The 24,767-nt window shown below is 39.8% G+C and overlaps 1 protein-coding gene across 1 annotated transcript in view; it reads left to right on the top strand.

Annotated features, from left to right (window-relative positions):
- Window positions 1-24,767, top strand: part of EPB41L2 (erythrocyte membrane protein band 4.1 like 2) — a 469,820-nt gene that overhangs the window by 227,348 nt on the left and 217,705 nt on the right. The window contains 1 exon segment of the mRNA XM_053710686.1: window positions 2,471-2,513. Within this exon segment, the coding sequence (XP_053566661.1) occupies window positions 2,471-2,513 (43 nt within the window).

Here is a 24,767-nt window from a genome sequence, read left to right on the forward strand (position 1 = left end):
ATGGCAGAGGCAGATGATAATCACATCAGATGATGACAGATCTAGTCCGACTCCTGTCCTTACTAGGCACTAGCTAGTAGTTCTAACTTCCCTCTCATGACCAGTCTCTCTCCTCAGCTCAGTCTGACAGCTCATAACTGAGTACTGACCAGCTGTCACTTGCTTTCAATGATCACGATGATTTTAGTAAGCGGTGTGTGTGCTAAAAAATTACACTTGCGCTAGCCGCACAGTCTGATAACCCTCAAAACGGGACAAAATTAATATTATTAAAGAAACGACGGGACGGGGGAAGAAACATAAAATAAAGGTACTTTCCCTTTCAAAACGGGACGTATAGTCAGCCTACTTTTAGTGCCGTAAGCTCCCTTAGTCGGGTCATCCATTCATGGCAGGTACTTTAATAGATATTGTAGCTTTCATATATCAGGTGTCAGCATATTTATACCAATACAACCTTATTTTCCGACACTCCAATTCCAAATGTCCACGTTGTTGAGTGCTTCTCGAACACATTACAGTTCCATGTTAACTGCGGTCTCCATCGCCAGAACCAAACAAATGTGATATTCCGCGTGTGTCACATGACCTGGTCGGCTCAGCCAATGCCGACGCGCGTTTCACCCGCTTGACTGGAATTCAGACTTGGCTTCGTCAGGGCGTAATTCTGCTTTGATTCAAGCATCTTGATTTATACTTTAGATGCATTGCGCCTCTGCTGGAAGGTGAAGGTTTCGCATGTTGCTATCAGAGTTTATAGTGACTTTAAAGAAATACTACCTAGATACTTATGTTTGCAAAAAATAAAAAACAGCCTAAATTGAAAAAAGCTGTCTAATAACACTATTACCATTTCAATAAATTATTAAAAACAAATATAAATTCAAGAAGTCATCACGAAATTGTGATGACTTCTTGAATTTATATTTGTTTTTAATAATTTATCGAAATGGTAATAGTGTTATTAGACAGCTTTTTTCAATTTAGGCTGTTTTTTAATTTTTGCAAACATAAGTATCTAGGTAGTATTTCTTTAAAGTCACTATAAACTCTGATAGCAACATGCGAAACCTTCACCTTTCAGCAGAGGCGCAATGCATCTAAAGTATAAATCAAGATGCTTGAATCAAAGCAGAATTACGCCCTGACGAAGCCCGGTCTGAATTCCAGTCGAGCGGGTGAAACGCACGTCAGCATTGGCTGTGCCGACCAGGTCATGTGACACACGCGGAATACCACCTTTGTTTGGTTCTGGCGATGGAGACCACAGTTAACATGGAACTGTAATGTGTTCGAGAAGCACTCAACAACGTGGACATTTGGAATTGGAGTGTCCGAAAATAAGGTCGTTTTAGTATAAATATGCTGACACCTGATATATGAAAGCTACAATATCTATTAAAGTACCTGCCATGAATGGATGACCCGACTAAGGGAGCTTACGGCGCTAAAAGTCACAAGTTGCATGATATGGGATAAGATGCAGCTCCAGGTCCTAAAAAGACTGTGAATGTTGGAAAAGTCTCTGCTTGAGGTCACACATTTCTTGCTAAGACTGTGCCTTATCTAACTCAACTTGGCTTATGCTTGCTTATATCTGGCAATACTAACATGTCCTTTGCACTTATGCCTTAACATCTCTGCATCCTGCATACAGGCTTCTTCTCGGAACTGCATATATATGTTTGATGATTGCTAGATGTGCAGTATATGTATGAGCGACACTTGCAAAATTGTGCTTTCACGTTTTGTTTTGTACATATTCAGGGAGTCCACTTACTTGTCCGCTTAGATCCCTAATATCACCTGCACAGCGTTAAGCCCCTCATATAAAGGGGTGCTGCGAGCAGCTGGGTGTAGCTAGACTTGAGGTGGTCTCTCTTGATATAACCCACGTTACTTTGTATGAGCATTTCCATGTATATCATACACCATGTGTAATACTTTCCGCTTTTGTACATCACAGACATTGTAGAGTTAGCGACTTAGATCCCTTGTTATACCCGCCCAGGCTAAACCTCCTGTATAAGGATTAGGGGGTTCTGTGTGCAGCAGAGTGTAGTGGGCTATACATACAATTCTGTGATCTGACAAGACAGTTTGTTACTATTTTGCATTCAATTGTTGTATTTGGCATACAGAGAGATAGATATATACATACATACATACATACATAGATACCGAGAGATAGATATATACATACATACAGAGAATTAGATAGATATATACATATATATATCAATAGATAGATATAAATATAGAGATAGACAGCTGGCTAGAGATATAGACAGCTGGATAGATTAAAAAAAAAATTAAAAAAATACCAAATATTATATGAAGTAACATATATATATATATATATATATATATATATATATATATATATATATATATATATATACATATATATATTTATTTATTGTTATAAATTAGTCTAAATGTTTTCTGTATGTTTTTCATCTAATTTCAGAACTGGCTGGATCCTACAAAAGAAATCAAGAGACAAATTAGAAGTGAGTACAATCTAACTTCCTATTTGGATGGGTGTTTGAAATGCCCCGGTGCATTCCCTGTTTTATCTTATTGTTTCCTTGTTCTGTATTTCTAGCTCAGTTAACGCTCGATTGACTGACTGTTTATGATACATTTGAATTTTCATCTTAAAGGGATGTTAAACCCAAACATTTTCTTTTGTGATTCAGACACAGCATAACATTTAAAAAAACAAACTTTCCAATTTACTTCTATTTTCAAATATATGTAATATATATAAGCATATACATATATATTTACAATAAGCTTCCATCAATGCTCTATTTACCCCCTTTGCTGCACTTTGTTTCTGTTGTACAACATAAAAATATATGTTAGACTTTCTGTATCATAATTCAGTTTATTCTGGATCCATGGGAGTATATATTGTTTTTTATAGTACAGCGTTAAGTCTACAGTGTGTTAAATACATATTGTATGGCCAAGTGAGGCTAGCAGCCTGAGCTATACATTACATTTAAATTAATAGAGGTGGCTATTTTACGTGTTGAAATACTTTTAGCCTTGCACTGGTTTAATATATGTACTTATAAGGCAGAAGTTACATCCTTTTTATTTTGTTTTATAATAAATGTTATGAAGATAGAACCATTTAAAAGTCAAGTATTCCTTATTGTGGTATATACTGTAATTCATACATATTTTAAAATGGAGGTTTGGTATAGTGGTTTTAATTCTACTGTATACATCCACTTTGGATGTGTTTCTGCTTTTCTTTTTTTTTGTACAAGACCCAATCTTTTTAGATTCATATATATATATATATATATATATATATATATATATATATATATATATATATATATATATATATATATATATATTTATATTATATATATATATATATATATATATATATATATATATATATATATATATATAAAAAGTATTTCCATCTTAATACTAGGAGAGTCCACTGCTTCATTCATTACTTGTGGGAATTAAGAACCTGGCCACCAGGAGGAGGCAAAGACACCCCAGCCTAAGGCTTAAATACCTCCCCCACTCCCCTAATCCCCCAGTCATTCTTTGCCTTTCGTCACAGGAGGTTGGCAGAGAAGTGTCGGAAGATTCGGAGTAGTCTCTTATGGAGGGTAGTACTCTTCGCAATGGGACTGGAGTTTTAAGTAGTCCTGTCAGCCTCTCAGTGAGAGCATGGGTGAAAATTAGAGTCTGGAGATGCAGGGAGAGTCTTTCTGCGAAACCATCCCGACTCAGATTGACAGCTCCATAAGCAATCAGCGTTCACGAGTTTCGCTGCCTGCTTTCTGCTCTCAAGTCCATGTCAGGAGCGATGCTACTAACCTGTCACACTTGAAAGGCTGTTTTCCTGTTCCACGGCATAGATTCTGGTAAGATCATTTCATTTATACATATATGATAATGTAAGAAGACAGGGTCACAGTGTGTCTCCTTTTATCTGTATAGAATAAAGGGTTAATACCCCAGGAATGGAGGTTATTGAACAGGGGGGGATTTGTGCACAATATTTTGTACTGTTTATTTTGTTTGAGGCTGCTACATGTATGAGATGAGGCTCTATCAAGGTGCAAACAGTTAGGTTTTTGGGAGATATGGCACAGCCTTTTTTTGCCACATTTTCTCTTTAGTGCGAGGGCGGTCCTGCATGGCATTCCATGTGACCGGGTGTGGCCTCTTTAACCTCTTTCTTGACCAATGGTTGCAGGAGACGAAGCGTTTTTCTCTGTGGTCCGGGTCATAGGAGGTGGTGAGTGCCCCGACCATTAGGTATAAAGGTGCCATTTAATTTATATCTAGTCCGTAATAAAGGCGAAAGCTGTGAAGGACTCCCTCTTTAATTAAACCTAATAACTGTGTGTATTGTGAGGAGGTTCCGGTTGATCCGCCGGCTCAACTCTGTTTCACATGCTTTGATAAGATTACAATATCTAAAAAGAACAAGATATTTAGTACAACTGAGCTGTCCACCTCTGAGGGTTCTCCGTCCCGCGAGGTGCGTTCCCTACATTCATCTCCGATTGCACATGCAGCTCCCCAGGCCTATACTAATCCTCCTGTGGGAGGGGCCTTTTGGTCGCCAGATTTTGCTGAACAGTTACAGTCGGCGGTTTCTGAGGCCTTCAATGCCTTACCACGCCCTGCTAAGTGCAAGCGAATGGTAAATCATAGCTATCCGTCCCAGGGCTCATCGACTCCGCTGTTAGATTATCTGCAGATGAAGGCAACTCCGAATCTTTGGAAGACGCTCTTTCTGGGTTGGAATTGGCGACATCTAGGCCTCCGTCTACGGAGGAGCCAGATTTTAAATTTAGGATGGAGCATTTGCGCTTCCTGCTAAAAGAGGTGCTAGCTATGTTAGAGGTTCCGGAGCCGAAAAGGCCGGATGAACCCGTGATCCCTAAACTAGATAGGGTTTACGAGGTCAGGGTGGTACCACAGACCCCCCCCGGTTCCTGTCAAAATGGCTAATATTATAAAAAATGAGTGGGAGATAGTTGTTCCCCATTCCGGACTCTCAGCTCGAACTGTGGAACTAATGTGGATGGTGCTATCTCCACGCTCGATAAGCGCACGACTATCCCACTGGAGTATAGCTCTTCGCTCAAGGAGCCCATGGATAAAAAATTGGAGTCCATGCTAAGGAAGAAGTTCCAACTCATGGGGTTCGTTTTTCAACTGGCAGGGCCAGTCGCTGCGGTGGCTGGAGCTGCTACCTATTGTTGTGACGCTCTGTCAGCTATGGTCGAGGTGGAGACTCCACTCAAAGAGATACAGGAACGAATTAAGGCCTTAAGGGTAGCTCATTCGTTCATCTGCGATGCAGATGTTTTGCCTGAATGCCAAGACATCAGGTTTTTATTTGCTGGCCCGTAGGGCTTTGTGGTTAAAGTTGTGGTCTTCGGACATGACTTCCAAGTCTAGATTACTTTCCCTTTCGTTTCAGGTGAAGGTTCTCTTTAGTCCATGTCTGGATTCCATCATATCCTGGGTCAGGTGAGGCAAAGGGTGCTTTCCTACCGCAGGATAAGAAGAATAAGCCTAAAGGGTCTACTTTTCATCCTTTTCGTGTGGACAAGTCTCAACGCCAGCAGCCTGCCGCGAAAACTGAGCAGTCCAAGGGTTCTTGGAAACCAGCTCACTCTTGGAAAAAGTCCAAGCAGAGTAAGAAGCCCGCCGAGACAACATTGGCATGAAGGGGTGGTCCCCGATGCGTCTCTGGATCGATCGTGTTGGGGGCAGACTATCTCTTTTTACGGAGGCCTGGATAAGAGACGTTCAGGACCCTTGAGTTCTGGAGGTCATAGCCCAGGGCTACAGGATAGGATTCAAGACTCATCTGCCCAGAGGCAGATTCCTCCTGTCAAACCTATGTTAAAGACCAGTGAAAAGAGACGACTTCCTAGGTTGCGTGAGGGATCTCTCCTCTCTCTGAGTTTACGCCCCAATCCCTCTAGCAGAAAGAGGTCTGGGGTATTATTCAAACCTTTTCGTGGTTCCAAAGAAGGAGGGCACGTTTCGCCCCAATTCTGGACCTAAAGTGCTTAAACAAGTTTCTGTCCATCGTTCAAAATGGAGACGATCAGATCGATTCTTACATACTTTTACAAAATTTTACAAGTTTGATGTTTTTGCTTCGGCGGAAGCAGCTTTTGGGAGAAAGGTTCTGCAGGCTGTGGTGCCCTCAGTTTGGGGCCCCCGCCTCCTTTTACCCTACCGTTTTTTTCATTCAGTGTCCTCTTGAGATTGGGTATTTGTTGCCACAAGTAATGAATGAAGCAGTGGACTCTCCTCCCATTAAGATGGAAAGCATAAATTTATGCTTACCTGATAATTTAATTTCCATCTGTGGGAGGAGAGTCCACTGCTCCCGCCTGTTTCTCAGGTGGGCGGACCTAAACTTAGTATTATTCTTCTGGCACCATTTATACCCTGATATTTCTCCTACTGTTCCTTGTTCCCTTGGCATAATGACTGGGGGATGAGGGGAGTGGGGGAGGTATTTAAGCCTTTGGCTGGGGTGTCTTTGCCTCCTCCTGGTGGCCAGGATCTTAATTCCCACAAGTAATGAATAAAGCAGTGGACTCTCCTCCCACAGATTGAAATGAAATGATCAGATAAGCATATTTTATGTTTTTCCCAGACCAAATGTTGGCTTGCTTGTACGTGAGAGAGTGTTTTTGGTTGTTTGTCTGAGAGTGTGTGTTTGTCTGAGAGTTTGTGTGTGTGTGTGTGTGTGTTTGAGAGTGTGTTTGTGTGTGAGGGTTTGTGTATGAGAAATAGTTTATGTCTGAGAGAGAGAAAGAGAAGTTGTGAGTGTATGTGTGGGTGTGAATGTTTATGTGCGAGTTTGTATGCTATTACCTTTACAGCATTTTAAAGTTTGACTACACTCGAGACAAAAGTGCGCACACATTGTAGTGACTTGGTCAAAAATTGCACAGGCAAAAAAATTTGCGCACAGTGCTTCGAAAAATTTGAAGGAACATTGTATGTGTGTGTGTGTGTGTGTGTGTGTATTTAAATGTATGTGTATGCATTAGAAGTGAGTGTCATGTTACCATTAGTCTGTTATTCTCTTTACAGATCTGAGGTGTGTACACTGTGTATGCAAATCTCATTTGCAGTGAATATTGGACTATCCAAATTCTTGAATTGTGTAATCTAAAGTTAAATGAAAGAACTGAGGATCAAATTGCAGTTGATTAAAGGCAAACATTGCAGCAGGTCCTCTGGGGACCATGTGGTTTTGAAAGAACGTGATGAAATTAAATCCATAGCTGTTTCATTAAGGCTTCACTAAAGCATTTTTGTTTATCGTTCTTGTCACTTTTCAAGCCCTGTCCTCCTCATTGTTATACATACTGTAAGTGTAGGATAGGGCTTGAAATCTTTTTTCTGGGTTTTATATATTATTTGATGTTTTGCAGCCCTGTAGTTTGTAACAGTTTCTATATCCCCCTTCTTTGCGCACACAGACAGTGAAATGGAACCCTGCCAGATTCACATACCCTCATCTGGAAGAAATCTGTGAGCAGACTTTCATATCACTGATGTGGGGCTCTGCTTATGTTTTATCTAAAGCTATGTAAACAGGGGGAGAATAAACCAATATGTATAGAATGCTCTCAGTCCTAGATTTTCGTAGACAATTTGCCCTAATTAAATTAATGTCTAAACTTTTTCATGCTTCAATATTCACTAGCATAGATTTAAAAAAGCAAACAAAAAAAACACTTTTAGTTGCTGATTTAGTTGTAGTTTGGTTGTTGTGCTCATATGTGCATGCATATAAGTATTCTTATACAGTGACATTATAGTATATCATTGACTGCAATTTCCTGTGCCACATTTTTGTGGTATGCCTTATCTATACTATCCAATATATTTTCACAAGTGAATGCAGTGACCACATATGGTTGGAATTTTTTCTTTCTTTTTTTTCCTTCCTGTCCTAAGGATTTATTTTTTTCAGAAGGCCTTTCCCATAGTTCTATAACTAGAATATACATTCATGTATTGCACTTTTTGTCTCTCCAAATTTAGGGTTAAAGGTGCCCTTAGTACCACATTACTTGAGAGTGGTCGCAGAAGATGTTCAGACAAAGTATCTTTACTTTAAGGGACACTGAACCCAAGTTTTTTCTTTCGTGATTTAGCTAAAGCATGCAATTTCTCTTGCAAGGTGTATCCAGTCCACGGATTCATCCTTTTCTTGTGGGATATTCTCATTCCCTACAGGAAGTGGCAAAGAGAGCACACAGCAAAGCTGTCCATATAGCTCCCCGTCTAGCTCCACCCACCAGTCATTCTCTTTGCTGGTTCTAAGCACTAGGGTCTCTCTACGGGAGGGTAAAGTGAATGTGGTGTTAGAATTGTAGTTTTATATCTTCAATCAAGAGTTTGTTATTTTTAAATGGTACCGGTTTGTACTATTTACTCTCTAGCAGAAAAGTGATGAAGAATTCTGCTGAGAGGAAAATGATTTTAGCATGTTGTAACTAAAATCCACTGCTGTTCCCACACAGGACTGAGGAGTACCAGAAAACTTCAGTTGGGGGGAACAGTTTGCAGGCTTGACTGCAATGAGGTATGTTCAGTCAATTATTTCTAGACAAGACTGAGATAATGCTAGAAGACTGACAAGATACCCATGTGGGGAGGGTAAGCTATGTTCTGAGACTTAGTATAGAATTGAATGCTTACATAACAGGGCTAAATAGGCTGGTTGAAGGGCAATCGATTATTTATTTAAGAAATACTCGTTGGAGACACTTTTTTAAGCACTTTGGAGTGTTTTACTGGGGTTATTATCCACATGGCATAAATTTAGTCACTTAGAAGTGATTTTTTAGGCCTCACAACTCCGGAGTGGAGTGGGAGGGGCCTAATTTCGCGCCTCAGATGCGCACTTAGAATTGAAAGACTGTTCATGCTGCTTCACATGGAGGGTCCAGCTGCTGATTGAGGACCTAAAAGAAGCTTTATTCCCCCAAATCTGATCCCTAAGGGCAGGTAGGGCTACAGCAGTAAGCTGTGGCAAGGTGCTGTAGTTAATTAACCGGTTGTTGGCTTTAGGCTGCTCCGGTTTGGGCATTAAGGGGTTAATCGTTCTGAAACTTGTGGTGCAATCATATTAAAGTCTTAGGTACATACTGTGAACATTTCAAAAAGATTGGTGCATTTTTCACTGTTTTGTAAAATTGTGTGCTCTTTTTATCTCTTAAAGGCACAGTAACGTTTTTTCAAATTGTGTTTTTTATTTGATTAAAGTGTTTTCCAAGCCTGCTTGTGTATACTACTAGTCTGTTAAACATGTCTAACACTAAGGAAAATCCTTGTTCAATGTGTTTAGAAGCCATGGTGGAACCCCCTCTCAGAATGTGTCCCAATTGCACTAATATGTCTATACACTTTAAAGATCATATTGTTGCACTTAAAAGTGTGGCCCTAGATGATTCTCAGACTGAAGGTAATGAGGATAGTCCGCCTACCTCTCCCCATGTGTCACAACCAGTTACGCCCGCTCAAGCGATGCCTAGTACCTCTAGTGCGTCTGCCCCTATTACATTGCAACAACTAGCGACAGTCATGGATAATTCCCTTGCGGCCTTTCTATCCAAACTGCCAGTTTTTCCTGCAAAGCGCGATAGCTCTGTTTTAAGAACAGATTATGAGCAGTCTGAAGCTTTGGTAGCCTTATCTGATGTACCCTCACAACACTCCGAAGTGGGGGTGAGGGATTTGATGTCTGAGGGAGAAATTTCTGACTCAGGAAAGGTTTCTCATCAGGCAGAGTCAGATTCATTAGCGTTTAAATTTAAACTGGAACACCTCCGCATATTGCTCAGGGAGGTATTAGCCACTCTGGATGATTGTGACCCTATGGTGGTCCCAGAGAAATTGTGTAAAATGGACAAGTACCTAGAGGTCCCTGTATACACTGATGCGTTTCCGATCATCAAAAGGGTTGCGGATATTGTTACTAGGGAGTGGGATAGACCAGGTGTCCCTTTTGTTCCCCCCCCTATTTTTAAGAAAACGTTCCCCATAACTGACCCCAGGCGGGACTCGTGGCAGACGGTCCCTAAGGTAGAGGGGGCTGTTTCTTCACTTGCTAAGCGCACAACCATACCAATTGAAGACAGTTGTGCTTTTAAAGATCCTATGGATAAAAAGTTAGGTTTACTTAAGAAAATTTTTGTTCAACAAGGTTTCCTTCTCCAACCTATTGCCTGCATTATTCCTGTAACTACTGCAGCGGCTTTCTGGTTTGAGGCGCTGGAGGAGTCGCTCAAGACGGAGACCTCATATGACGAAATTATGGATAGAATTAAGGCTCTAAAGCTGGCTAATTCTTTTATCACAGATGCCGCTTTGCAATTAGCTAAGTTAGTGGCAAAAAATTCAGGTTTCGCCATTATGGCGCGCAGAGCACTTTGGCTCAAGTCATGGTCGGCTGATGTGTCATCAAAATCTAAATGATTAAATATCCCTTTCAAGGGAAAGACCCTTTTCGGGCCAGAATTGAAAGAGATTATTTCAGAAATCACCGGGGGAAAGGGCCATGCTCTCCCTCAGGACAAGCCCTTTAAGGCTAGAAACAAAGCTAATTGTTGTTCCTTTCGTAACTTCAGGAGCGGTGCCGCTTCAGCCTCTACAGCTGCAAAGCAAGAGGGTAACGCTTCACAGCCCAAGGCATCCTGGAAGCCTTACCAGGGCTGGAACAAGGGTAAACAGGCCAAAAAGCCTGCAGCTGCTACCAAGACAGCATGAAGGGGTAGCCCCCGATCCGGGACCGGATCTAGTAGGGGGCAGACTCTCTCTCTTCGCTCAGGCCTGGGCAAGAGATGTTCACGATCCCTGGGCATTAGAGATTGTTACCCAGGGATATCTTCTAGAATTCAAGGACTCCCCTCCAAGGGGAAGGTTCCACATTTCTCGTCTGTCTACAGACCAGACAAAGAAAGAGGCGTTTTTACGCTGTGTAGAAGATCTACTTACAATTGGAGTGATCCACCTAGTTCCGATTGCAGAACAAGGACTGGGGTTTTACTCAAACCTGTTTGTGGTTCCCAAAAAAGAAGGAACTTTCAGACCAATCCTGGATCTAAAAATTCTAAACAAATTCCTCAGAGTCCCATCATTCAAGATGGAGACCATTCGGACAATCTTACCAATGATCCAGGAGGGTCAATATATGACTACCGTGGATCTAAAGGATGCGTATCTGCATATTCCTATCCACAAAGATCATCACCAGTTTCTCAGGTTCGCCTTTCTGGACAAGCATGATCAGTTTGTGGCTCTTCCTTTCGAGTTGGCCACTGCTCCCAGAATTTTCACAAAGGTGCTAGGGTCTCTCCTGGCGGTGCTAAGAACGCGAGGCATAGCAGTGGCGCCTTACTTAGACGACATCTTAATTCAGGCGTCGACTTTCCAAAGAACCAAGTCTCACACGGAGATCGTATTGGCCTTTCTGAGGTCTCACGGGTGGAAGGTGAACGTAAAAAAGAGTTCTCTCTCCCCCCTCACAAGAGTTCCATTCCTAGGAACCCTGATAGACTCGGTAGAAATGCAGATTTGTCTCCTCAAATTCAGTTGGACCAGGAGACCAGAGATTCTCTTCTCTGGTGGTTGTCTCAGGATCACCTGTCTCAGGGAATATGTTTCCGCACACCAGAGTGGATCATTGTAACGACCGATGCCAGTCTGTTAGGCTGGGGTGCGGTCTGGGACTCCCTGAAAGCTCAGGGCTTATGGTCTCGGGAAGAAACTCTTCTCCCGATAAACATTCTGGAACTGAGGGCGATATTCAACGCTCTTCAGGCATGGCCTCAACTAGCTGCGGCCAAATTTATCAGATTCCAGTCGGACAATATCACGACTGTAGCTTACGTCAATCATCAAGGGGGAACAAAGAGTTCCCTAGCGATGACCGAAGTAACCAAAATAATCAGGTGGGCAGAGGATCACTCCTGCCATCTCTCAGCAATTCACATCCCAGGAGTAGACAACTGGGAGGCGGATTTTCTAAGTCGTCAGACTTTTCACCCGGGGGAGTGGGAACTCCACCCGGAGGTATTTGCCCAGCTGACTAAGCTATGGGGCACTCCAGAGTTAGATCTGATCGCGTCCCGTCAGAACGCCAAACTTCCTCTCTACGGGGCCAGGTCCCGGGACCCCAAGCCGGTATTGATAGATGCTCTAGCAGCGCCTTGGTCCTTCAATCTGGCTTATGTTTTTCCACCGTTTCCTCTCCTCCCTCGTCTGGTCGCCAGAATCAAGCAGGAGAAGGTTTCGGTGATTCTGATAGCGCCTGCGTGGCCACGCAGGACTTGGTATGCAGACCTAGTGGACATGTCATCTGTCCCACCATGGACACTGCCAATGAGGCAGGATCTTCTAATACAGGGTCCGTTCAAGCATCCAAATCTAGTTTCTCTACGTCTGACTGCTTGGAGATTGAACGCTTAATTCTATCAAAGCGTGGTTTCTCTGAGTCAGTTATAGATACTCTGATTCAGGCTAGAAAGCCTGTCACCAGGAAAATCTACCATAAGATATGGCGGAAATATCTTTGTTGGTGTGAATCCAAGGGTTACTCATGGAGTAAAATTAGAATTCCCAGGATATTGTCCTTTCTCCAAGAAGGATTGGAGAAAGGATTGTCAGCTAGTTCCTTAAAAGGACAAATATCTGCTCTGTCTATCCTTTTACACAAGCGTCTGGCAGAGGTACCAGACGTTCAAGCGTTTGCTCAGGCTTTAGTCAGAATCAAGCCTGTCTATAAACCTGTGGCTCCGCCATGGAGTCTAAATCTAGTTCTTTCAGTTCTTCAAGGGGTTCCGTTTGAACCTTTACATTCCATAGATATTAAGTTGTTATCTTGGAAAGTTTTGTTTTTGGTAGCTATCTCTTCTGCTCGAAGAGTTTTAGAATTATCTGCCTTACAGTGTGATTCACCTTACCTGGTGTTCCACGCAGATAAGGTAGTTGTTCCTTCTCTGTTTCCTAATCCATCTTCAAAGAAGGAACATCTACTACACAATCTTGATGTAGTGAGTGCTTTAAAGTTCTATTTACAAGCAACTAAGGATTTCAGACAAACATCTTCCTTGTTTGTTATCTATTCTGGTAAGAGGAGAGGTCAGAAAGCGACTGCTACCTCTCTTTCCTTTTGGCTGAAAAGCATCATCTGTTTTGGCCTATGAGACTGCTGGCCAGCAGCCTCCTGAAAGAATTACTGCTCATTCTACCAGAGCAGTGGCTTCCACATGGGCTTTCAAGAATGAGGCTTCTGTTGAACAGATTTGTAAGGCAGCGACTTGGTCTTCACTGCATACTTTTGCCAAATTTTACAAATTCGATACTTTTGCTTCTTCGGAGGCTATTTTTGGGAGAAAGGTTTTGCAAGCAGTGGTGCCTTCCGTTTAAGGTACCTGTGTTGTTCCCTCCCTTCATCCGTGTCCTAAAGCTTTGGTATTGGTATCCCACAAGTAAAGGATGAATCCGTGGACTGGATACACCTTGCAAGAGAAAACAGAATTTTTGCTTACCTGATAAATTACTTTCTCTTGCGGTGTATCCAGTCCACGGCCCGCCCTGGCATTTAAGTCAGGTAAAAAATGTTTTGCTTAAACTACAGTCACCACTGCACCCTATGGTTTCTCCTTTTTCTTCCTAACCTTTGGTCAAATGACTGGGGGGTGGAGCTAGAGGGGGAGCTATATGGACAGCTTTGCTGTGTGCTCTCTTTGCCACTTCCTGTAGGGAATGAGAATATCCCACAAGTAAAGGATGAATCCCGTGGACTGGATACACCGCAAGAGAAAGTAATTTATCAGGTAAGCATAAATTCTGTTTTAAAGCAACTTTCTAATTTACTCCTATTATCAAATTTGCTTCATTCTCTTGGTATCTTTATTTAAAAAGCAAGAATGCAAGTTTAGATGCCGGCCCATTTTTTGTGAACAACCTGGGTTGTTCTTGCTGATTGGTGGATTAATTCACCCACCAATAAACAAGTGCTGTCCAGTGGACTGAACCAAAAAAATAGCTTAGATGCCTTCTTTTTCAACTAAAGATAGCAAGAGAATGAAGAAAAAATTATTATTGGAATAAATTAGAAAGTTGCTTAAAATAGCATGCTCTATCTGAACCACGAAAGAAAAAAATTGAGTTCAGTGTCCCTTTAAATCACAGGGATTTTTTTTAATGAAATATGTATTTGAATGAAGGGTCTTTCATCATGTTTGGATCTGCCATTTTACTTGATAGTTACTATGTATGCATTTTGTATGTATTCTTGAGAGGACTGCCGATTATTGAAGTTCAGTTTTTCATAAGAGAAATGAGAAATATAGCTGCAAGCAGTTATAGAGGTGGCCACACACATCGCGTTTGCAATGTCATACAAGTTGCTAAGTCACAATATATAGCTATACTGCAAATTTCACAGCTTTAACATAAGCGGTTGCAAAGAAATCACATTTTCTAATTTTTTGCGTAAACCAATATGGCTGCCATAGCTTGTGACCAATTCATTCAACATGAACAAATGTGACTCTATGTCACAATATAAGGTTATACAGCTAGTTTCACAGTTCTAACATAAGCAGTTGCAGAGAAAATAGATTTTCGAAATTTTCACATAAAACAAAATGTCTGCCAGATCATATGATATACAGCCTCCATATTATGCACAATAATTCTCACCATAGATGTCAATAAACATGGCAAAAATAAAGTATTTTTGTAAAACGTTTTTTGTTTTATTATTAGCTTAAAAATATCGTTAAGTGTTTTTTAACAATTCAAAATGGCTGCCAAATCACATGACCTATCAACTTCTCTTGAACAAATCTGAATGTTAGTCATAAGATAACTCTGTAAACAAAATGTAAAGTCTGTGCCATAAGCGGTTTCGGAGAAGAAGAATTTTGTAGTTTTTAAAAATGGCGCATAAGAAACAAAATGGCCGCCAAGCTATGCATTGTATGGCTTTCAAATTGCACACACTAATGCTCACTATAGACCTCTACAATTTGCAGACGTTTTATTTCACGAAGGCGACTGCGCAGTGCAAATTTTTACTGCAATATTGCCTTTAGGGGTCCTGACTATGTGTACTCATGTGTCTGCTACACTGTAATATTATTAAATAATGTAAACATAAGGCATAAAGTGCAAATTTACGCAATTAAACAGCGATAAAAAGGTGAATGGCTCATAGCAGCCATGTTGATTATGGAAAATTCAAAGTTTGAACAAACTTGGTAGAGGACCTCGCAAGGAGCACATGTGCAAAATTGCGCTTCATTGCACTTAGCGGTTGCAGAGAAGAAGATGTTTAAAGATTTTCGCACATTTCAAAATGGCAGCTAGGTCATGTGACTAAATCACTTCTCTTGAACAAACTTTATTCTAGGTCAGTACAGCAGTACACACAGCAAGTTTCACAGCTGTAACATAAGCGGTTCTGGAGAAGAAGATTTTCAAGCGGTTGTCGAAATTTGTCGCAAAAAGCAATATGGCTGCTAGATCACATGACCTATAAGATTTATGTTGCATAGGATTATGCACAGCATAGATCTCTAGCACTGTGCCAAGTTTCATGAGTTTTTGAGGTATGCTGTTGTTTTTATAAGCACTTGAATAAGTGGCGGAATAAAAAAAAAATAAAAAAATAATAATCCTGACAATAACAATAGGTTGTCCTGCAACTTCGTTGCATGGTCACCTAATTATCATGTATAAGGCCACCATTTTGTTTTAATATACTGACAATAGCAATTTTGCATACCTAAAAATACATAATAAAGCTGTGTATTTTAAATTATCTTGCAATCGTATTTGCACTATAATTATATTTATAAATATAAACCTGAGAAAGCTTGCTGCTGATATGATGTATGCAATTATGTATTGTTTTTATTTTAAATCTTGTGTATTTTTTTAGTGACTCTTTTGTTTCAGATACTAAAAAAAAAAAGTGAAATACAGGTTAAAAATATTAATTCCTCTAAATTATTTTGTAGATCACAAAGGCATTATGAATATAAGGTGGCATATAATTTTGTTGTGTGTCTTGAGTATTGCTCATCAGATCAAGAGAATGGAGAATCAGCTGTTGATGGTAAAAAAAACAATTAGCTAACCTCTACCCACTATTTTTGTAAAGTTATATTTTAGCAGATTCCATACAGACGCAACTTCAAGGCTAGGTTATTGTGCATAAGTATCTTACGGCTAGATTACGAGTTTTGCGGTAAGAGCGGCTCGGTACTAACTTGCAAGTTATTTCCACCTCTCACCTCCCTATAGCGCTGCTATTACAGGTTTTCATAAACCCGGCATTAGCAGGCAATATTGCAGCGTTGAGCAAAATTGAGCTCCATACAGCACTCAAATACCAGCGCTGCTTTGAGCTGGTTTTACATGCTCGTGCACGATTTCCCCATATACATCAATGGGGAGAGCTGGCTAAAAAAAAGCCTAACACCTGCAATAAAGGAGCGTAAAGCTCCGTAACGCTGCCCCTTTGATTCCTATGGGGAAAGAAAATGTATGTTTCCACCTAACACCCTAACATAAACCCTGAGTCTAAACACCCCTAATCTGCTGCCCCCGACATCGCCAACACCTACATTACACTTATTAACCCCTAATCTGCCGCCCCCGACATCGCCGCCACCTAACTACATGTATTAACCCCTAATCTGCTGCCCACAATGTCGCCTCCACCTACATTACACTTATTAACCCATAATCTGCCGCCCACATCGCTGCCACTATGTTAGTTATAAACCCCTAAACCTAACCCTTAGTGTAACCCTAACACCCACTAATTTTAATATAATTAAAATAAATCTAAATAAAAATTACTATCATTAACTAAATAATTCCTATTTAAAACTAAATACTTACCTGTAAAATAAACCCTAAGCTAGCTACAATATAACTAATAGTTACATTGTAGCTAGCTTAGGTTTTATTTTTATTTCACAGGCAAATTTGTATTTATTTTAACTAGGTAGACTAGTTACTAAATAGTTATTAACTATTTACTAACTACCTAGCTAAAATAAATACAAATTTACCTGTAAAATAAAACCTAAGCTGTCTTACACTAACCTAATCTTGCACTACAATTAAATAAATTACATTAATTGAATACAATTAACTAAATTACAAAAAAAAACAAACACTAAATTATACAAAATAAAAAAGAAATTATCAAATATTTAAACTAATTACTCCTAATCTGGCCTACAATAAACTACCAATGGCCCTTAAAAGGGCCTTTTTCGGGGCATTGCCCCAAATAAATCGTCTCTTTTACCTGTAAAAAAAATAAATAAATACAAACAACCCCCCCAACTGTAAAAACTCACCACCCACACAACCAAACCCCCAAATAAAATCCAATCTAAAAAACCTAAGCTCCCCATTACCCTGAAAAGGTCATTTGTATGGGCATTGCCCTTAAAAGGGCATTTAGCTCTTTTTCTGCCCAAACCCTAACCTAAAAATAAAACCCTACCTAGTTAAAATAAATACAAACTTGCCTGTGAAATAAAAATAAAACATAAACTAGATACAATGTAACTATTAGTTATATTGTAGCTAGCTTAGGGTTTATTTTATAGGTAAGTATTTAATTTTAAATAGGAATTATTTAGTTAATGATAGTAATATTTATTTAAATTTATTTTAATTATATTAAAGTTAGGGGTGTTAGGGTTAGGTTTAGGGGTTAATAACTTTAGTATAGTGGCAGCGATTTTGGGGTCAAAAGATTAGGGGTTAATAACAGTAATGTAGGTTGTGGCGATGTTAGGGACAGCAGATTAGGGGTTAATAATATTTAACTAGTGTTTACAATGCGGGAGTGTGGCACTTTAGGGGTTAATATGTTTATTCTAGTGGTGGCAATGTCGGGAGCGGCATATTAAGGGTTAATAATTTTATTTTACTGTTTGCGATGCAGGAGGGCCTCGGTTTAGAGGTTAATAGGTAGTTTATGGGTGTTAGTGTACTTTTTAGCACTTTAGTTATGAGTTTTATGGTACGGCATTGTAGCATAAAACCCATAACTACTGACTTTCAGTTTACGGTATGGATCTTGACGGTATAGGCTGTACCACTCACTTTTTGGCCGGACAGGCAAACTCGTAATACCGGCGCTGTGGAAGTTACATTGAAAAAGGACTTTTTAAAAGCTGCGGTAGTTACTTTGCATTACGGCCAAAAAAAGTGTGCGGGACAGCGGTAGTGAAAAAGAGCCATAACGATGCTTTTTCACTCATACCGCAAAACTCGTAATCTAGCCGTTTGTTATTACCTAAATCAAGGAAAAGATCACAATTTTTCACTTGGCCACTGAAATTGTTTACTAGCCTTGGACTAGAGGAACTGTAACAAAAAATTTAAATATACAAAATTAGCAATTCACAAAGATGTCCAAAATGACTCGTCTGCACACTGTTGCATCTACACATTGTTTAAAAGACTAGGTTATGTGTTTTGGTCCTGTTATTTGCTTATACATACAATCCATATTTTATATCTTAATCATTTTGTTCATGGTATTTTTGTCTTCATGCTCCGTTATTTGTCTCAAATGGAACATTGAGAAAGCCACAACAGTAAGGGATTGTCCTTACTAGGGATAAACCATTCCTTCTAGAGTATGTCAGCAATGAATCATATTGATTGTTTAGTGTTTTAGCTTTTGCATTCCTCTAATTTGAGAATGCCACTTATGATATTTGTTGAGCTGTCAGGACAAATTCTTGACATTTTGTTCATTACATGACAAAAAAACTTCAGACATCAGATGGTCTTAACTGCTCTGAATATCATGGAGGAGATTTGTGCCTTATCTCTTATGGTTTGTTTTTTCAAAACAAATAATATTGATTTATATTTATTTGATAGCTACTATAATAGTTTACAAATCCTGGTTTTCATAACTTCGGTTACGTAAAGCAGTTCATTTATAAACTTACTCTATTTTGTTTGCTATCATTCTTTATAGAGAACATAGAAGATTTTAAAACCATGGTTCATCTGCCATTTTTTTGTTAATCAAATCACTTGAACTTTTTAGGGTTCTGAATCTGAAATCATCTCCTGAATTGAATCCAGTTTTACTTAATTGTTCCTGAGATGTGAGAAGCACTTTTAAATCTGGATTTATTGTAGAAGCTCTGATCAAATGTAAACTACGTTTCTACTACCTGTTTTATTTTGTGCGTGTATATATAGTCAGCCATCTAAATAACTTATTAACATGTTATTAGTTCACGTTGAACACCCCTTAAATATAATTCTTGTCTAGAGGCATACAATGTAGACTGTTCCTATGTATTACATGATTGACTCCTTTAGCAAACATGTCATGTATATTTGAAATGTTAAGGCTTATTTTATGGTAGGAATGGGATCACTTCTCTTACACAGCTTGAGCTTATATGAAGACAAGTTTTTCTAGTAAAGCATTGAAAACAGATAGGGGGTCCTCAAAGAGATTCTTATAAAGGATCCATACCATACAGAGATTCCAGTCTAAGGAGGTACTGGCTATATCACTTACATTGCAGTTTAAGCTTGCAAACTGCATTTAAACTACGTAGGTTGGTGAAATGTCTTTTAAACCATGTGCCCAACTTGTATTTTATTTGTATCCAATCTTTTTATTTGCACAGTACATTGTGCCTGCAACTGCCGCATGTAAGTTTTGAGGTGATTGCTCTTGCCATTTCTGAGGTGGCAGAGAGGTAAAAGAATTAATTCCTGATTCTTAAAGGGACACTGAACCCAAATTTGTTCTATTGTGATTCAGATAGAGCATGCAATTTTAAGTAACTTTCTAATTCACTCCTATTATCAAATTCTTTTCATTCTCTTGGTATCTTTATTTGAAATGCAAGAATGTAAGTTTAGATGCCAGCCCATTTTTGGTGAACACACTGTGTTGTTCTTGCTGATTGGTGGGTAAATTCACCTACCAATAAACAAGTGCTTTCCATGGTTCTGAACCAACAAAATAGCTTAAATGCCTTCTTTTTCAAATAAAGAAAGAAAGAGAATGAAGAAAAATTGATAATAGGAGTAAATTAGAAAGTTGTTTAAAATTGCACGCTCTATCTGAATCACGAAAGAAAAAATTTGGGTTCAGTGTCCCTTTAAAATTTTTTAAGTGCAGCTTAATAAACCTACCCCGATGTATACGTATGCAGGGAAAATCCTGTTTTCACCTGTCTCTGGATGTAAAATGAAAACTTTAGCTTGAAAGTTTATATAAATGGAGTCTTGAGTCTTTTTTTTAGAAAATGATTGTAATGATGGCGATTAGGTTTAGATTTGGTGACCAAATTTCTCAGGAGTACAGAGATACTTTATAAACTAAAGCTGTCACAGCTGTATTTATTTTTCAAAACTGATGTCATCAAACTAATGATTGAATGTTATATATATTTGTTTTAGAAGTTAGACACATTGTTCTATAAAATCAACAGTGCAATAATAAAATACTCTTAACACATTAGAAAATGTTCTTTTTGCACTTTTATGTCCACTTAAACTTCCTAAAATACCAAAATTATATGCCTGTTTTTCAATAAAATATTGTAATTTGCTACTAAAATATAACATTGTCAGTTATCACCTTTCACTTTATTCAATGTGATATTGGGAATCAATTAAAGGGATAGAAAGTTCAAAAATTAAATGTGCATGGGTGCATTTTTGCAATAAACATCCCTTTAGAAAAAATGATTCTAGTAAAAACTATTACTGTTTTTCTGTGGCGTATGCACATATCCTTTGAGTGCTTGTGCACCAGTACTCAAATACCACACCTTCATAGAGAGTCAGTGGTGGCTTGTATGACACAAATGATGTCTTCACAGAAACAATATAGGCCATCTTTAGCTCTCTGAGCTTGAATACTGGTGCACAGGCCACAGAACAGCAGTAATAACTTTTACTTGAAGCATTTTGGCTAATGAAAGTATATTGCAAAAATGCTTCTCTTTCACGTTGAAATGCATTTATGCATATTTCAATTTTGACCTTTGTTTTGACTGAGTGAGGACAAATCACACAAATGAAGCAATCGCATATTGTATAAACTGTAGTTAAAGGGATATTAAGCACTAAACACATTTTCTCCTACATTGGTGTGTCCGGTCCACGGCTTCATCCCTACTTGTGGGAATATTCTCTTCCCTAACAGGAAATGGCAAAGAGGCACACAGCAAAAGCTGTCCATATAGCCCCTCCTCTGGCCCCGCCCCCCAGTCATTCTCTTTGCCGCTCTGAACAAGTAGCATCTCCACGGGGATGGTAAAGAGTTTGTGGTGTTAGTTGTAGTTTTTATTTCTTCTATCAAGAGTTTGTTATTTTAAAATAGTGCCGGTTTGTACTATTTACTCTGCAACAGAAAATGATGAAGATTTCTGTTAAAGAGGAGTATGATTTTAGCGCTAACACCTAAAATCCATTGCTGTTCCCACGCAGGACTGTCGAATCCAGAGACCTTCAGTTGGGGGGAACAGTTTGCAGACTTATCTGCTTCAGGTACAATCAGTCTCTTTTCTAACAAGACCCAGTATTGCTAGAAGACTGTCAGTTTTCCCTTATGGGACCGGTAAGCCATTTTCTTAGACGCAGTAACAGAATTAAGGCTTTAAAATTGGGCTTTATGCTGGTTGACACCTCTGTAGGCTAAATCGATTAGTTTTTTAGCTTATTATATGGCAATTGAAGTGTTTTGTGAACTTGGAAACACTTTTGGGAACGTTTTTATTTGCGGGCATTTGTTTTAGACGCCTATTTCAGTCAGAAAGGCCCCTTCACTCTGATATACAGAGGGAGGAGGCCTAATTTTCGCGCCTCAGTTGCGCAGTTACTTCTATAGGCAGTGCATGCAGCTTCATGTGAGAGGGTCCTGTAGCTGAGAAAAGGATCCAGGGAGGCTTAATCCTATATTTAATCACCCCTAAGGAAGGTAAAAGCCGCAGCAAAGCCTGTGGCAGGGACTGTAGTGTGTTTAAACCGGTAAATTGAACTTTTAGCTCCGGTTTGCTTATTTAAGGGTTTAGAGACTTGAAATTTGGTGTGCAATACTTTCAAAGCATTAAGACACTGGGGTGTAAATTTCAGAAAGATCGGATTTTTCTTTGATGGTTTTTGAACATTCAGAAATAAAGTGTGCTCTTTTTATTATTTAAAGAGACAGTAACGGTTTTGTTTAAAATTGTTTTCATTGCATTAACAGCCTGCCTAAATCTGTCTAACATGTCTGTACCTTCAGATAGCATATGTTCTGTGTGTATGGAGGCCAAGGTGGTTCCCCCTTTAAATGTATGTGAAAATTGTGCCATGGCGTCCAAACAAAGTAAGGACAGTTCTGTCACATTTAATAAAATTGCCCAAGATGATTCTTCTAATGAAGGTAGTGGGGATAGTTCATCATCCTCTCCTTCTGTGTCAACACCAGTTTTGCCCGCGCAGGCGATTCCTAGTACATCTAGCGCGCCAATGCTTATTACTATGCAGCAATTAACAGCAGTAATGGATAATTCTATAGCAGCTCTTTTATCCAAACTGCCAGCATTTCCTAGAAAGCATGAGTGCTCAGTTTTAAATACAGAGGATGAGCAAATAGGTGCTGACGATAATTTATCTGTTTTACCCTCACATCAATCTGAGTTGGCAGTGAGGGAGGGGCTGTTTGAGGGAGAAATTTCTGATTCAGGAAAAATTTCTCAGCAGGCAGAATCTGATATTGTGGCATTTAAATTTAAGCTAGAACATCTCCGTGCCCTGCTTAAGGAGGTACTAGCTACTCTTGATGATTGTCATTCTTTGGTAATTCCAGAGAAGTTGTGCAAAATGGACAAATTCTTAGAGGTCCCAGTGCACGCTGATGCTTTTCCGATACCCAAGAGGGTGGCGGACATAGTGACTAAGGAGTGGGAGAAGCCAGGTGTACCTTTTGTTCCCCCTCCTATATTTAAGAAAATGTTCCCCATTGTCGACCCCAGAAGGGACGCATGGCAAACGGTCCCTAAGGTAGAGGGGGCTGTTTCAACGCTAGCCAAGCGTACAACTATTCCTATAGAGGACAGTTGTGCTTTCAAAGATCCTATGGATAAAAAATTGGAAGGATTGCTTAAAAAGATTTTTGTTCAGCAGGGTTTCCTTCTTCAAATAATTTCGTGCATTATTCCTGTCACTACGGCGGCGTCTTTTTGGTTCAAGGAACTAGAAAATTCGCTCCAAAGAGAGACTCCATATGATGAAGTCATGGACAGAATTCACGCACTAAAGTTGGCTAATTCCTTTATTTTGGATGCCGCCTTTCAATTGGCGAAATTAGCGGCGAAAAACTCAGGTTTTGCAATAGTGGCGCGCAGGGCGCTTTGGCTAAAATCCTGGTCGGCGGATGTGTCGTCCAAAACTAAATTACTTAATATTCCTTTCAAAGGTAAGACCCTTTTCGGGCCAGAATTGAAGGAGATTATTTCAGACATCACTGGGGGAAAGGGCCATGCCCTCCCACAGGATAGGCCTTTCAAGGCTAAGAACAAGTCTAATTTTCGTTCCTTTCGCAATTTCAGGAACGGACCGGCTTCTAACTCTGCAGCCTCTAGACAAGAGGGTAACGCTTCCCAGCCTAAACCTGCATGGAAACCATTGCAAGGCTGGAACAAGGGTAAACAGGCCAAGAAGCTTGCTGCTGCTACCAAGACAGCATGAAGGGGTAGCCCCCGATCCGGGACCGGATCTAGTAGGGGGCAGACTTTCTCTCTTTGCTCAGGCTTGGGCAAGAGATATTCCGGATCCCTGGGCACTAGAAATAGTCTCTCAGGGGTATCTTCTAGAGTTCAAGGAACTCCCTCCAAGGGGAAGGTTCCACATGTCTCGCTTATCTTCAGACCAGATAAAGAAACAGGCATTCTTACATTGCGTAGGAGACCTATTAAAGATGGGAGTGATAAACCCAGTTCCAACAGCGGAACAAGGTCTGGGTTTTTACTCAAACCTATTTGTAGTTCCCAAAAAAGATGGAACTTTCAGGCCAATTCTGGATTTAAAGATTCTAAACAAATTCCTCAGAGTTCCATCATTCAAAATGGAAACCATTCGGACGATTTTACCAACAATCCAGGAGGGTCAATATATGACTACCGTGGACTTAAAGGATGCGTATCTGCATATTCCTATCCACAAAAATCATCATCAGTTCCTGAGGTTCGCCTTTCTGGACAAACATTACCAGTTTGTGGCTCTTCCGTTCGGTTTAGCCACCGCTCCCAGAATTTTCCCAAAGGTGCTAGGGTCCCTTCTAGCGGTCCTAAGACCGAGGGGCATTGCTGTAGCACCTTACCTAGACGACATTCTAATCCAAGCGTCGTCCCTTTCCAAAGCAAGGGCTCATACAGACATTGTTTTAGCCTTTCTCAGATCTCACGGGTGGAAGGTGAACATAGAAAAAAGTTCCCTGTCCCCGTCCACAAGGGTTCCCTTTCTGGGAACAATAATAGATTCTGTGGAAATGAAGATTTTCCTGACAGAGGTCAGAAAGTTAAAACTTCTAAAAGCTTGTCGAGTTCTTCATTCTATTCCTCAGCCTTCCATAGCTCAGTGCATGGAAGTAATAGGACTAATGGTTGCAGCAATGGACGTGGTTCCTTTTGCTCGAATTCATTTAAGACCAT

The sequence above is a fragment of the Bombina bombina genome, chromosome 4 (assembly GCF_027579735.1).
Source record: "Bombina bombina isolate aBomBom1 chromosome 4, aBomBom1.pri, whole genome shotgun sequence".
NCBI lineage: Eukaryota > Metazoa > Chordata > Amphibia > Anura > Bombinatoridae > Bombina > Bombina bombina.